This window comes from Bos indicus, chromosome 13, assembly GCF_029378745.1.
Source record: "Bos indicus isolate NIAB-ARS_2022 breed Sahiwal x Tharparkar chromosome 13, NIAB-ARS_B.indTharparkar_mat_pri_1.0, whole genome shotgun sequence".
In the NCBI taxonomy this organism is placed as follows: Eukaryota; Metazoa; Chordata; class Mammalia; order Artiodactyla; family Bovidae; genus Bos; species Bos indicus.
This window is the reverse complement of record NC_091772.1, coordinates 30,212,011-30,228,099: the sequence shown is the minus strand read 5'-3', so window position 1 is coordinate 30,228,099 and position 16,089 is coordinate 30,212,011. Positions and strand designations below refer to the sequence as shown.

Genomic DNA, 16,089 nt, shown 5'->3' with positions numbered 1-16,089 from the left:
TTCCTTCTGCAACAGGCTGAGTTTTTTGAGAGTTTATCCTTACCTGTTAAGTGAAAGTGGGTTTATGATCCTTGTTATATAGTAAAAATTTACAATTTATGTAGTCTTATCAGACTTACTTAGGAACAAAGATAAATAGAGGACAAAATGAGGATGCGCAGTGATGTCCGTGGCACAGAATTGTTATGCTATTGTGTTATTGGTGCTCTTTTTCATGTAAACCTAAGTAGTTAGGTGCATTGTTTAGAACAATCCTGTTGAACACAGAAGGTCATTTTCATTTAGTCCTAAGTTTAAGTGGGAGATGGTCGATAGGGCTCTTTCCCAGTTTCTCAGAGGCCTCGACTATGAAATGACTCTTGCCTACATCATGGGATGATGTCATCATTCAAGAATGTAATCTTTGTGAAAGAAGATGTTTATTTCTTTTAACAAGAAACTCTAAGTACCCTGCAAATGTGCCTCAACTGGTCTATCCAGCCCAGTGCGCTGACCCAGCTCTTCCCCATCCCTTACTAAGTTTCCATGTAGACCACCCTCTGGCTGCTCTTCAGGTGGGCCAAGCTCCTTGTATCCCTGGGCCTTTATACAGTCTTCCCTTCTTCTTGGACTGCTTTTCCTTCTGATTCCACATGGTTCGTTTCATCTCGTCCCCAGACTTCAGTTTCTAGGTCAACCTTATAGACACCTTGTCTGAACACTTCATCTAAAATAAGAATCCAGTCACTTTCCATCACATCAGTATTTTTAAGATCCTCTACATAGCATTTGTCACTTTTCAATCTTTCCTTGATTCTGTGTGTGTGTGTGTGTGTGTGTGTGTGTGTGTGTTTTCAACCATGCTGCCCAGCAAACGGGATCTTAGTTTCCCAAACAGGGATTGAACCCGTGCCCCGTACATTGGAAGGATGGAGTCTTAACCACTGGAAGGCCAGGGAAGTCCCCCCTGATTATTTCTTTGTTCAAATTGTCTATTCCCTGCGCTAGAGTATAAACTTTTGAAAATCAGTGTCTGGTTCACCACTGAATCCACTGTACCCGACACATAGTAGGCACTTGGTAAATATTTTTTGGATGGATGAAAGGCAATGGATAATTTCCTCTTGCTGTAGTCCTACACATTTTTTTCTGGAAAACCGAAGAAGCCCTTTGGGTTGTTGCTGTTTGTACTTAATTCTCTAGCATTCTTCTTTAATGAGAAATGATGTGTCTCTGTCTGCAGACGTTGCCATTGGTGCGCCCTTTGCAGGCAAGGATCAAAGAGGAAAAGTGCTCATTTACAACGGGAACAAGAATGGCTTAAACACCAAGCCTTCCCAGATTCTGCAAGGAGTGTGGGCCTCCCAGGCTGTCCCTTCTGGATTCGGCTTTACTTTAAGAGGAGATTCAGACATAGACAAGAATGATTACCCTGGTAAGTTTTTCTTCCTTTTCACATGAGAAAGTCTGCTTCCTAGAAAGGACCATTCTCTGGACCTTGCAGCGTGTTTAAGCAGCTCTCTTGTGCAGGCTGAGCTTGCGCATGCACAGGTTCTTTGGGTACCATTCTAGAGCAACTTTCCGGAGAGTCTGAAGACAGACAAAACAAACACTCCTTTTCCTGTCAAGAGATGATGTTAAAAAAGCAAGATGGCTTTTAAAAAAACTGCATTGGACATAAAACTTATCAACTTTGTAGCAAAAATTTTTATTTGAAACCCCGCAGTAATCTGGTCTCCATCGACCAAGACAGCTTACGTCAGAGACCTTTTTAGAGTAATTTATTTTAACCCTATAATTCCCTGTTGAGCTCATAGTTCCTATGAATTCACTTATGAACCTCAACATTTCTGTCCTAAAACTCATGGTTTGGGAGAATAAATATTTTCCACCCGTGTTTGGGGGTTGTCCAAAGATAGACTGTTTTAAAGCAAAGCAAAAGGAACTGGTTCTTGATACAGATCGTAAACAATTCTTGATTGCCTAATTCATTGTGAGGATTCATCAGAAATCCATGTAGCACAGCTAGATAATTCATGTTTTATGCACGCTGTCAGAAAGTACGGATTTGTCTTAAAGGATTGTTTCAGTAATCAGGGTTATTAGCAGAGAACATTAGACTTCTTGGTTTTGTGGTTCAGTTTTCCCTTTTGTGTTGGTTATTTTAAGGTGGTTTCAACAAATACTTAAAGATCATTAATAGTTCACTGACAGTTTTGACCATTTATTGAGACCTTGTCTCTTTCTATCACTTCTATCCTCATTGAGTATTTTCCATATGTAGAGCTTTTTTCTGGTCTGGGGCAGCATTCCGAGAAACTGGTTGCTGAAATATACATTACTAATTTTAATCCTTCAACTTTCTTCTCCCCTCTGGATTGGGCAGAAAGGATACTACAACAAATTCTTATAAATTTGCCAGAAATGTTTCATGGCACTATAAACATTGTAGTGGGCTCGTAGCAGATGTAGAATTATATTCTATATGGATGTGTTCTAGCTGAGGCAATTTCAAGAGCATCTAGTGAAATTTATTTTCTTAGGTTTTATTATACTGTCTGATCAATGATGGTTAGGTTTTCTTTGGGGGAGGGGAGTCTCATATATATTTTATTTTAAATAATCCCCAAATTAGATTCCCTATGTGATGTCTTCCCAAACTATGTCATCTCTTGATTATATCTTTTTTCATCCTTCTTAACAATCAGCAAATGGTCACTTGAGGCCATCACTGGTCAGTAACTTTGTCCACTGAGGCTGATTCACTTTACAGTGATTAATGATATTAATACAGTGTATCCATCTGTCTATGAGAAAATATCCTGTTCTCAGACAGGACCATTCATGCTGCCTAGGTGAATTCTTAACCTCAAGATAGTCTTGAGGGTTTCAGAGTTCATGGGTGCATCTCGGTTAGTAGACCCGAGTTCTGGCTCCAGTTCTCTCTCAGCTATAGATGGCTTGCTTATGCTTCATGATCTTGTAACATTTTCCTTCATCCTCATCCTCTTGCAAACATCCTCTTACAAAATGAATGCCATTCAAAGAAGCCTTTTTGTCTTGACACCAAGTCCCCAGGGACCTAATGAGAGGAAAACTGCCTTATGGGCAGGTAGCTGGATCCTATTAGCTAGTGCAGCAGATTGGAAATTTGCAGGCATAATTCAGGAATCAGACATGGAACTTTCCTAATTTTTCTATAAGCAAATGCCCTTTAACCCTCAAGCCTCCATTCCCACTATGGTATTGGAAAACCTCAATCTTGCAGTCATGTCTAGATTCAAGACTTAATATCACTTGGGTAAATATGTGTTTGGATTCAAAACTCTTTCCTCCCTCTGCAGCAACTCTGCCAAGAAATGGAACAGCAAAGGTGGGGAGCCTTTTGTCCAGGGATAGAGAAAGGGGTTCCTGGACCAAGGACATAACCTGTAGCTGTTGGCCTCTGGCTGAAGGATGGCTCAGTCTCTCAGTGTTTGACATGTTGCTCAAGCTTCGGTGATTAATCCAGTGGTTTGCGCAGTGGCCGCTGCTCAAAAGTTCCATGTGTCCTGGTTCCTCCTTGTCCTATTTTGGCCTCTTCTGGTTCCCCCTCAGCAGGTGCTTCTGTGCCACCACTGGGACTCATAGGTCAGGGTCTTCAGGTTTCAGAAATTGCCTTTAAGCTTATTCTTCCTTTGGCCATTGCTAATTTTCCACCCAAGCATCTGTTACTCCGGCACCTAAGAGGGCTACAATCTTCTTGGGTTTTGCTTGAGAAGTATTGTAGCAAAAACCCTCTTTTCCCCCAAAAGGTTATGGGGTGGCATGCTTTCTAGACTCTATAGTTCACTTTGCAAACTCTGTGTTCTCATTCTCCATGATCTGTCTTGTGATTTTCCAAACCAGTCAGTCTTTTCGGGAAATTATAAAGAAATGCAGTTCTCTTTCCCTCTGGGGTCTTGCTCCTTCAAATTAAAAGAAATCTATCTTCAGATCATTGTCCCTTCTATGAGCTTTAAAATCCATTTGACAAATTGAATTTCTTCTCCTAGGGTGTATCTCCTCATACTTGCTAAGCAGTGGTTCTCAATCTTGTCTTCACATTAGGATGCGCTGGGGAAATTTTTAAAATCCTTATACTCAGGTCACCCTGCAGAGCAGTTAATTCAGAGTCTCCAGAGAGTAGAACTCAGACCACGGTCATGTGTTTAAGTGACCTGGGTCTTTCTAGTGTACAACTAGGCAGGGAACTAATGATCTTAAGCAAGATTCCCCCACTTTAATGAACATCTGGATCACCTGGGCATCTTGTTCAAATGCAGATCCTGATTCAGTAGGTCAAGAGGGTGGGCAAGACTCCTCATTTTCAGCACGTTCCCTGGTGACACCCTCACTGGTGACACTGCTGGTCTTCACACCACATCCCGAGTAGCAGATTCTGAAACAGCGTGACGCCAGTTACCTGTTGTCCCTGTTACAAGCATGTGTGCTGTTGCCTTCATCATGCCCAACTCTTTGTGACCCCCCTGGGCCACAGCTTGCCGGGTTCCTCTATCCATGGGATTCTGCAGCTGAATGCATTGCACCCGTTCAGATGTTTTGACTTCCTGGCTCTGGAATGCGGTTCAGGGATTTGTGCTTTTACCCAGGACTGTACTTTGAGAAACGCTGCTCAGGAGTGCCTGTTTCCCATGCTCACAACAGAGGGGTGTGAATTCTAACCCTAACCTACTAGCTGAGCTTCAGCATTTTATTTACTCTTCACTCAGCTGTCAAACCAACCTGAGGCTCTTTTCTGTGGATTGCCTCTGGGTGGTGATGCCAGGGCACACCTATGCAGTCGCCTCATCTGAGGATGTTAAGGAAATCCCACTGAAAGTATTTCTTGCAATGCTCAACATTTCCTAGAAGTTATCTGTGCATTTAAAACAATGCCTTACTACTTTTCATTTAAAATATATTGTCACATTTGTTAGGAACTGACCTGTTTAACCTGCCTTAAGCCATAAAAGGAGCTGTTTATATTAAGGCTACAGAAATAACTCAAGGGAACCTAAGGACAAGGATTCTGCCCAGACATTGGAAGGGACTGACTGGGATCCAAGCCTGTCAGGACTTTCCTTCTCTGGTCTCTCTCTCTGTGCATCTGTTCTGCTGTCCAGCGTACTGTATTTCTCTGAGCACCAAGTGCTGTTTTGGTGCCAGAATTTGCATGTTGCAGTCGTGCTCACCCAAAGAGACTGTAATTTACCTCAGTCCCAAGTCCTGGGAAGGAAATCTCATAGACTTTGAGGCAAATGGCGATGTTTTCCAAAGAAAGTCAGAGTTGTCTTGGGGATTGTGCAAGCATCAAAATAGATAACCATTATGACTCCCCTATAAAGTAAAACAGAATACCCCCAAGATATCAGTGTTGTGTCAAGAAATGATGAAAGTACTTTAAAAGAAAAAAATTTATTTTTAAATGAAGGAATAAAAATTATTTTTAAACTGCTCATCAAAATTTCTGTATTTGTCCCTCTAGTTCAAAGTCTAAAAGGAAAATAAGTGAGAAATTCTGTCATTTATTTAGGAAATATGTAGTCATATTTATTATCGGCTAGACACTGCTCCGCAGATTTGGGGGAGGGGTACTGTGCAAGGAAAGACAGAAAGTTAATCATAACTAAGTGGTAGCTCAGCTGGGGACGAATCCACCTGCAATGCAGGAGACCCCAGTTTGATTCCTGGGTCAGGAAGATCCGCTGGAGAAGGGATAGGTTACCCACTCCAGTATTCTTGGGCTTCCTTTGTGGCTCAGCTGGTAAAGAATCTGCCTTCAATGTGGGAGACCCGGGTTCAATCCCGGGCTGGGAAGATCCCCTGGAGAAGGAAAAGGCTACCCACTCCAGTATTGTAGCCTGGAGAATTCCATGGAACTGTACAATCCATGGGGTCACAAAAGACTCGGACATGGCTGAGCGACTTTCACTCACTCACTCACTCACATGACTATTTCATCCCCTAGACTATTAAAAATCAGATTACTTAGTACCTTGAAATATCAAAAGCATAGACATGCAAAGGTGGTTTCATTGACATCTGTCTGCAAGTTATAGATATTCTGTGTTTGGGCAGGACCAGACAGTCTTCTTGTCTTGGGGAAAAAAGGAATGCTGGCAAAAATCAGGCATGGGCCATTTATGTTGCTAACATTATTACAATTACAGCCAGTGTTACTCCTGATAATTAAGAGCCCAAACCATGCCAGCCACTGCATAGATAAATATAGCTTATATATTAAGATAAATATAGTTCATATTCCTTGGAATATTATTTCTGAATCTCTCTCCTCTGTATACCTGGGTTCAGTCTCTGGGTTGGGAAGATCCCCTGGAGAAGGGAACAGTTACCCACTCCAGTATTCTGTCTGGAAAATCCCATGGACAGAGGAGCCTGGCAGGCTACAGTCCATGGGGTTGCAAAGAGTCAAACATGACTGAGTGACTTTCGCTTTCACTTTCCCGCTTATATGTGTATATACATATGTGTGTGTGTGTGCGTACACACATATAGCAGGAGAGTACATGGGGTAAAGTTGGATGACACTACTTTTTTTGGGGAAACATCAAACCAATATCAATACAACCATGTTAAAATTGGCAAAATGGCTGTGAAGGCGAAGGGAAATTGGACTGTCTAGGTTCAGATTCCCATGTGTCACTGATAAACTGTGTGATAATGGAAAGTTAATTGATTTCTCTGGGCTTCCAATTCCTGGAAGTGCTCAGTCACTCAGTTGAGTCTGACCCTTTGTGTCCGCTTGGACTATAGTAGCCCACCAGGCTCCTCTGTCCCTGGGATTTCCCAGGCAAGAATACTGGAGTGGGTTGCCATTTCCTTCTCCAGGGGATCTTCCTGACCAAGGGATAGAACCCACTTCTCCTGCATTGCAGGCAGATTCTTTACCACTGTGCCACCTGGGAAGCCTCCTTATCTGGTATTATGGGGCCAATAATACCGACTTCACTGGGCTGTGTGTGCTCTCACTTTCTAGGTTGGGAGAGGAATTTTACAACGTGTTGTAAAATGGCTCAGAGTAGGAATGATGACTCGTCTGACTAACATAAACAGAATCAAAGCTACTGCACTTCCAGACATGTTGGACCACATAAGACACTGAAAAACGGCATTCTAGGATTCTAGAGATAGACAGTATAGGTTTAAAACTTGGTTCTGCTATCTTCTAGCTATATAAAAATACAACAGTTCCTTAACCTCTCTGAACTTGAATTTCCTTATCTGTAAACTCAAATAGTAGTATGTTGGTATAAGGATGAGATGAGATCATCTATGGCAAATAGTTGGGGAAACAGTGGAAACCGTGGCTGACTTTATTTTTTGGGGCTCCAAAATCACTGCAGATGGTGACTGCAGCCATGAAATTAAAAGACTCACTCCTTGGAAGGAAAGTTATGACCAACCTAGACAGCATATTAAAAAGCAGAGACATTACTTTGCCATCAAAGGTCCATCTAGTCAAGGCTATGGTTTTTCCACTGGTCATGTATGGATGTGAGAGTTGGACTATAAAGAAAGCTAAGCGCCGAAGAATTGACCTTTTGAACTGTGGTGTTAAGAAGACTCTTGAGAGTCCCTTGGACTGCAAGAAGATCCAACCAGTCCATCCTAAAGGAGATCAGTCCTGGGTGTTCATTGGAAGGACTGATGCTGAAGCTGAAACTCCAGTACTTTGGCCACCTGATGCAAAGAGCTGATTCACTTGAAAAGACCCTGACGCTGGGAAAGATTGAGGGCAGGAGGAGAAGGGGATGACAGAGGATGAGATAGTTGGATGGCATCACCGACTCAATGGACGTGAGTTTGGGTAAACTCTGGCAGTTGGTGATGGACAGGGAGGGCTGGCGTGTTGCAGTCCATGGGGTCTCAAAGAGTCGGACATGAATGAGGGACTGAACTGAACTGATGTAATATTAAATGAAGTTTAAATTACTATGAGACTATATAGAGCACAGTTTAATAAACAGTAGCATTCAATCATGTCTTTAAAACAATGCAATATTTTGGATATATTCTTTTTCTTTTTTATTAATTAATTTTTACAGAAGTATGCTGCTGCTAAGTTGCTTCAGTCGTGTCCGACTCTGTGCGACTCCATAGACAGCAGCCCACCAGGCTCCCCCGAACCTGGGATTCTCCAGGCAACAACACTGGAGTGGGTTGCCATTTCCTTCTCCAATGCATGAAAGTGAAAAGTGAAAGTGAAGTTGCTCAGTCGTGTCCGACTCTTAGCAATCCCATGGACTGCAGCCTACCAGGCTCCTCCATCCATGGGATTTTCCAGGCAAGAGTACTGGAGTGGGCTGCCATTGCCTTCTCCGTTACAGGAGTATAGTTGCTTTACAATGTTGTATTAGTTTCTGCTGTACAGCAAAGTGAATCAGTCATATGTGTACATACATCCCCTTTGGGTTTCCTTCCCATTTAGGTCACCACAGAGCACTGAGTAGGGTTCCCTGTGCCATAGAGCTTCTTGTTAGTAATCTGTTTTATATGTGTTAATAGTATCAGTAGTGGATAAATGTCAGTCCCAATCTCCCAATTCATCCCACTCCCCTGGAGGTAGTCTTTTTCTTACACACATTAGCTGATATTATTTTCTTCTGCTTATTCAATGTCCATGGTCCCCAATCTTAATTTGCACTACTTCATTTGCTTCCCCTGCCCCTGACCAACAGGAATATGAGAACAAGAACATAGTTATTGGGACTCTGCCAAGTTGAGAACCATATATCAAATTCCTGTTACGCCAGTGTTCTGTGGCAGACTGGATGGGAGGGCAGTCTGTGGGAGAATGGATACATGTATATGTATGGCCGAGTCACTCTGCTGTCCACCTGAACTATTATAACGTTGTTAACTGGCCGTCTGCATGCATGCTAAGTTGCTGCTGTTGTGTCTAACTCTGTGTGACCCTGTGGACTGTAGCCTGCCAGGCTCCTCTATCCATGGAATTCTCCAGACAAAAATACTGGAGTGAGTTGCCACGCCCTCCTCCAAGGGATCTTCCCAGCACAGGGATCGAACCCACCTCTCTTATATATCCAGCATTGGCAATATCAACTGGGGTTGAACTGGGGTGATGATAACGGCAACCAAAAGGAAGGAACTGAGGGAATTGTGTAAAGAAAATGGGCAAGACTCGGTAAAGACCGGCTCTGATGAAACATAAAGGCGGTGAGGGTGAATAATCAGTGACGTTAAAGATGACTCTGGGGACTTTCCTGCTGGTCCAGTGGCTAAGAATGTGCTCCCAAAGCAGGCGTCCTGGTTTCAATCCCTGGTCGGGGAGCTAGATCCCACATGCAGCAGCTGAGTTCACATGCTGCAACTAAAGATCCCACATGACACAAGAGTATATAAAAAATATAAAAAAAATATATTTATAAAAAGATGACTCTGGAATTTTGATCCAGTTTACCTGAGAAAAGTAGAGTATAATAATAGATCAGCCTGGGGAGATTCAGCTATAGAGACAAAGAAGTTCTACTCTAGAAATATTTGGAATAATCTTCCTAACATCTTGCTTAACCACACAGTATTTTTTTTAGACGTCTTCCAATAAATATTGTTATCACATACATACATAAATAGTAGTCCTAAGTACTTTCATTTCTGGCACCGGAATTCTTTTTTTGGAAAAAGAAAATGCAAATATGTTCAGGTATCTATGTTGGTGCTTTTTAAAACTCGAGTTGACCAGAGGAGTATATTATATACATTATTTGAGTGATAGCATTTCAGAGAAGAAATAGCTGTGGTAGTGAAGAATCTCTAAAATTCAGTGATCTGGTCTAATCCCATTAAACTTGATTGTATAACAAGGCCATCTGGTAGATGCATAGTGCAGACTTTGTAGGGTGGAGAAGGTTTTGTTGAGAAATAGAAATCTTACCGGCAATAAAAACTGAAGGTAAACATGGGCTGAGTGCCAAGACTATCATTGTCTTGCTCTGGCCCCTAATACACAAGATTATATCATGGAGCCATCTCAGACAATTATACTAAATGACATAAAATGACCTATCATATTTCATATTTTAACGAATGCTCTCTGTGTGTGTGTGTGTGTGTGTGTGTGTGAATGTGAGCAAACACCCAAGCAAACTCACATGCAAGAAGAAATGAAAGGGTGACTTTAACCAAAGGGAATAATGAATTTTAATCAAACCCTGAGCTCCTTGAAATTGATTTGTAGTTTGAACTAAATTCAATCTTACAAAGTTTATTTTTACTTCTCAAAGTGCTACTCAAGGTTTTATGAAAAGCAAAACATTGTGTTCTTCTTGAGCAAGATTTTCATAATTTCATTATAAATATATTAGACATTAGAATATTGTTTCTTATAAAATATCTTATGAATTTAGATTAAATTGAATTAAATCAAGTGAAAGTTCTTGGATTTCAATCCAGCAGTGTCATAAAGTAGACGTAAAAATGAATAGACAGATAAAAGACTTGAGTTCTAGAACGAAGGTTTTAGTAACTCCGTGCCTCTGGGTCTTACTCTCCACACCTGAAAGTGATGTGGAACTGTGGAATGCTTATCCAAGGGTCTTTTTAAACTCTAAAATCTGATTCTGTAATCCAAGGGCTAGACTTACTGACTTCCAGATTTCTCTGTAATGTTGAGTAGATTATTAAGGACTCATCTTAGAAAAAAAATCATTTAATAAAATCATACAAGATTTTTCCTTAACTTTTTCTTGAAAATAATTTTTGACTGGCAGACAAGTTGAAAAAATAGTACAGAGAGTCCTTCACCCAGCCTCCCTTAATATTAGCACCTTGCGTAACTATCAAGATGTGATCACCTAGAGCCAGACATCGAGAAGCCTGGCGGGTTACGGTCCACGGGGTCACAAAGAATTGGACACAACTGAAGTGACTTAGCATACATATAACTATAGTTGACACTTTTCAAAAGTATGACTAGACATTTTGAAGAATGTCCTTGAATTTAAGTTTGCTTGATGTTTGCTCATGATTGGATTGAGGTTCTGTATTGTTAGCAAATGCGCATGCGCGCGTGCGTGCGTGCGTGTGTGTGTGTGTGTGTGTGTGCGCGCGCGCGTGTATGCTCAGTCATGCCCGACTCTTTGCAACCCCATGGACTGTAGCCTGCCATGTACCTCTGTCCATGGAATTTTCTGTAAGAATATTGGAGTGGGCTGCCATTTCCTCCTCCAGGGGATCTTCCTGACCTAGAGATGGAACCCGCGTCTCTTACATTTCCTGCACTGGCAGGTGTATCTTCACCACTGAACCACCTGGGAAGCCCATTTTTGGGAAGAATACCACAAAATGTGATGCCCTTCCCAGTGCATCCCAGCAGAAGGCACACGATGTCTGTTGCCCTTTTGCACTCTGATCACTTGTTTGCAGTGATGCCTATCAACCAGGTTTCCCACTGTAAAGTTACTATTTTTCCCTTTGCATAATAATTACTTTTGGAGAAATACCATGAGACTATGCAAATATCCTATTTTTCATCATACATTTGCCCACTAATCTTAGCATTCATTGTTGATGCTCGCCTACAACCATTACTATTATTGCATTGTGATTTTCTGTTTCCATCATACCTTCTACACTTACTAATTGAAATTCTAATATAATAAAAAGACATCTTTTTTATCTTTTATTTATTCAATTTTAAAAAATATCTGTGTTAACTTGTATATATTTTATTCCAGTACTGTATTTATTTTTGTTGCTTGAATTGTCCTATATTTGGCCATTAGTAATTCCATCCAGTTGGTTCCTGTGTTCTTCACCATTTCCCATTCTTTTATGAGCATCTTCCTTACTTTCTGACAACATAAGATACTGCAAGCTCATTTTTCATTTTCCCTGGAATCAACCATTCCTCGAAGAGCTCTATGCTATGCTAAGTCACTTCAGTTGTGTCCGACTCTGTGCGACCCCATAGACGGCAGCCCACCAGGCTCCCCCGTCCCTGGGATTCTCCAGGCAAGAACACTGGAGTGGGTTGCCATTTCCTTCTCCAATTCATGAAAGTGAAAAGTGAAAGTGAAGTCACTCAGTCGTGTCTGACTCTTAGTGACCCCATGGATTGCAGCCTAATAGGCTCCTCCGTCCATGGGATTTTCCAAGCAAGAGTACTGGAGTGGGGTGCCATTGCCTTCTCCGTCAAAGAGCTCTAGTTCTTTTATTGAAGAATGGTATCTAGAAACCAAGGTCTGGATACTAGGTGTTCTTATGGCTTAGGGTGTCAAGATAAGACTTGTAATGTACTGAATTCTATAGATTGCCGTATTCCCATACATTATACTAAATTTCAAACCATGAATATTAACTTGAAATCAACAACTTACATTTTTATTTTTCAACCTGTATCTTGTAAGTTAGCATTTTTGCATTTGTCAACAACAGGTATTTTGGCAATGTTAATCTTATTCAGCTAATGTTGAAAGCAGCTACTAGTTTTCTTCATTTTAAATATGATAATAGAATATTTTCTGATTATATGGTGGCTCAGAGGTAAAGAATCCATCTGCTAATACAGAGACACAAAAGCCACAGCTTTTTTTATATTGCTTCTTAGTATGTTCTATAACTCCTTTGATAGCCAGGCATGATGTACTGGGTAAAAGGAACTGCTATAAATAGACCTATACTAATATGGCGGTGGGTTTTGTCTGGGAGTTGGGGCGGGTGGATGTTTTATGGTGTGTGATTAGATCTCGGTCTTTTTTCCTGTATCATTTTTTACTAAAGTTTTTCAAAATAATTTGTAGATGTTATAATACTTTATTTTTTATCGGGGTATAATTGTTTTAAAATGCTGTGCTAGATTCTGCTGCACAATGAAGTGAATCAGCTATATGTGTATATACATAATCTCATCCCTCTTCCCAACATCTGCTGAATCAGTGAAAAAGCAAGAGAGTTCCAGAAAAACACCTATTTCTGCTTTAATGACTATACCAAAGCCTTTGACTGTGTGGATCACAATAAACTGTGGAAAATTCTGAAAAAGATGGGCATACCAGACCACCTGACCGGCCTCTTGAAAAACCTGTATGCAGGTCAGGAAGCAACAGTTAGAACTGGACATGGAACAACAGACTGGTTCCGAATAGGAAAAGGAGTACGTCAAGGCTGTATATTGTCACCCTGCTTATTTAAATTATATGCAGAGTACATCATGAGAAACACTGGGCTGGATGAAGCACAAGCTGGAATCAAGTTTGCTGGGAGAAATATCAATAACCTCGGATATGCAGATGACACCACCCTTATGGCAGAAAGTGAAGAACTAAAGAGCCTCTTGAAGAAAGTGAAAGAGGAGAGTGAAAAGTTGGCTTAAAGCGCAACATTCAGAAAACAAAGATCATTATATCCGGTCCTATCACTTCATGGGAAATAGATGGGGAAACAGTGGAAACAGTGGCTGACTTTATTTTTTTGGGCTCCAAAATCACTGCAGATGGTGACTGCAGCCATGAAACTAAAAGATGCTTACTCCTTAGAAGGAAAATTATGACCAACCTAGACAGCATATTAAAAAGCAGAGACATTACTTTGTCAACAAAGATCCGTCTAGTCAAGACTATGGTTTTTCCAATAGTCACGTATGGATATGAGAGTTGGACTATAAGGAAAGCTGAGCACAGAAGAATTGATGCTTTTGAACTGTGGTGTTGGAGAAGACTCTTGAGAGTCCCTTGGACTGCAAGGAGATCCAACTAGTCCATCCTAAAGGAGATCAGTCCTGGGTATTCATTGGAAGAACTGATGTTGAAGCTGGAACTCCAATACTTTGGCCACCTGATGTGAAGAGCTGACTCATTTGAAAAGACCCTGATGCTGGGAAAGATTGAGGGTAGGAGGAGAAGGGGATGACAGAGGATGAGATGGTTGGATGGCATCATCTACTCGATGGACGTGAGTTTGAGTGAACTCCGAGAGTTGGTGATGGACAGGGAGGCTTGGTGTGCTGTGGTTCATGGGGTCTCAAAGAGTCGGACACGACTGAGCGACTGAACTGAACAGCCCTCTTGGACCTCCCTCCCACTGACCCCTTATCTGGCCCCTCTAGGTCAGCACAGAGTGCTGAGCTGAGCTGAGCTCCCTGCACTATACATCAGATTCCCACGAGCTGTCTGAGCTCTCAGTCTTTTAGTGAGCCTATTCTTCTGGACTATGAGCTTCACACCTGCTTCTGAGTTGAGACAGGATGGCTAGGGTGGGCTGAAGTTGGGTATTTTCCTTCCTCCAGGTTAGACTCTGATAATACCCCAGTTATCTCTGGTTGACTAGCTTCTCCTGGCAGACCTTTTTAGGGAGAATAGAGTGCTCCGGTATATTTCTGATTGGTTTCTTCCCTCTTCCCCTCTGTTTTCTGATGTTCACTGGGGAGATACAGGAGAAAAAAACTCACAAACCTGGCCCTGTGGAAACCCACTAGTGACTAGACCTCTGGAGGATTTAATTCTCAGTGTTGTCCACACTGAGCTGCCTGCACTTCACCAATACAGTCTGGGTTTCCCTGCCCCCTGCTCTGGTTCCCATGGAGGCTGCTGCTCTGAGAAGTTGTGTTTCTCTGCATTTGCCTGGGAGTCTCTCCAACGAGGAGGCAGCACTGTGCCCTGTGACCTCACTGCTCTTATGGATCTAAGAAGAGCCATTGATTTTTCAGTTCGTTCAGCATTTTACTTGCTCAGATGGAGCGGTGACTTCCAAGCTTTTTACATGCTAGACCAGAAACCAGAAGTCGGACAGTTTAAATCCCAACTGACTACTTTCCAAGCATTCAATTGTAGGAGCTGGCTTCTTTCTGAAACCCAAGGCACCATTAATAAGGCAGAATATCATGTATCCTTGATCTTTGTTGTGTTAATAAAAACTCTGTGGCCAGCCATGGCTCGTTTTTTTTTAGAGGGGTGGGGTGAGTGGGAGTAAGTTCTCCTGTAGTTAGAATCTCTCCTTATTTCTGACCTCCCAGTGTCTGTTCTGGAGAAGGCAATGGCACCCCACTCCAGTACTCTTGCCTAGAAAATCCCATGGATGGAGGAGCCTGGTAGGCTGCAGTCCATGGGGTCGCTGAGAGTTGGGCACGACTGAGTGACTTCACTTTCACTTTTCACTTTCATGCATTGGAGAAGGAAATGGCAACCCACTCCAGTGTTCTTGCCTGGAGAATCCCAGGGACAGAGGAGCCTGGTGGGCTGCCGTCTATGGGGTCGCACAGAGTCGGACACGACTGAAGCGACTTAGCAGCAGCAGCAGAAATGGCTGTTCTTCATATAAGTCATTTTTAAAATTATGAATATACGACTTAAAAACCGTAGTTTAGTGTCATTCACTGAAGCACCCCATCTATCTTTGCACACCCTGGACATCTTCCCGGGAGTTCACTTCCCACTTAGGAACCCAGTTCAAATATCACTTCCTTGGAAACCCTCTCCTGACTCTTGTCCTTCCTCTAAAAACACTTCTCTCAGATTGAAATGACACATTTTTTGTGGCCTTTTGATAAATGCCTCTTTCGCCCCTTGAGACTGGACACTTTATTAATTGAGGGCAAGCCCTGGATTTAATTTTTCTCATTATGGAAGCCTAGTACTTCAAGCAGTGGCTGGCACTGGAGGCAGCTAGTAAATGTTTGTTGAATGAAAGAATGAATAAGTGAATAAATGAATGAATAAACCCGTTTCCTCATAGCCAGATACGTTCGCATATAAACTCTTCCCTCATCTCTTTACCTGGCAACTATCTTACAACTCTAAGTCCAGTGAGCTATCTTATTCTTGTGTAAAATAATAGACGTGGACAGAAAGACAATTACCATATGATATCACTTATACATGGAATCTAAAATATGACACAAATGAAGCTGTCTATGAAACAGAAACAGACTCACAGAGGTAGAGAACGGAGTTGCGGCTGCCAAGGGGGAGGGATGGGGAAGGATGGACTGGGAGTTTGGGATTAGCAGATGCGAACTATTATATATAGGATGGATAAACAACAAGTGGCTTAGTGTACAACAGAGGGAACTACATTCAGTATCCTATGAGTAAACCATAATAGAAAGAATAT

The 16,089-nt window shown here is 41.9% G+C and overlaps 1 protein-coding gene across 1 annotated transcript in view; it reads left to right on the top strand.

The window, feature by feature from the left end:
- Nucleotides 1-16,089, top strand: part of ITGA8 (integrin subunit alpha 8) — a 190,463-nt gene that overhangs the window by 57,937 nt on the left and 116,437 nt on the right. Inside the window, exon 13 of the mRNA XM_070800873.1 lies at nucleotides 1,223-1,414. Coding sequence (XP_070656974.1) covers nucleotides 1,223-1,414 — 192 coding nt within the window. The remainder of the gene's footprint in view (nucleotides 1-1,222; nucleotides 1,415-16,089) is intronic.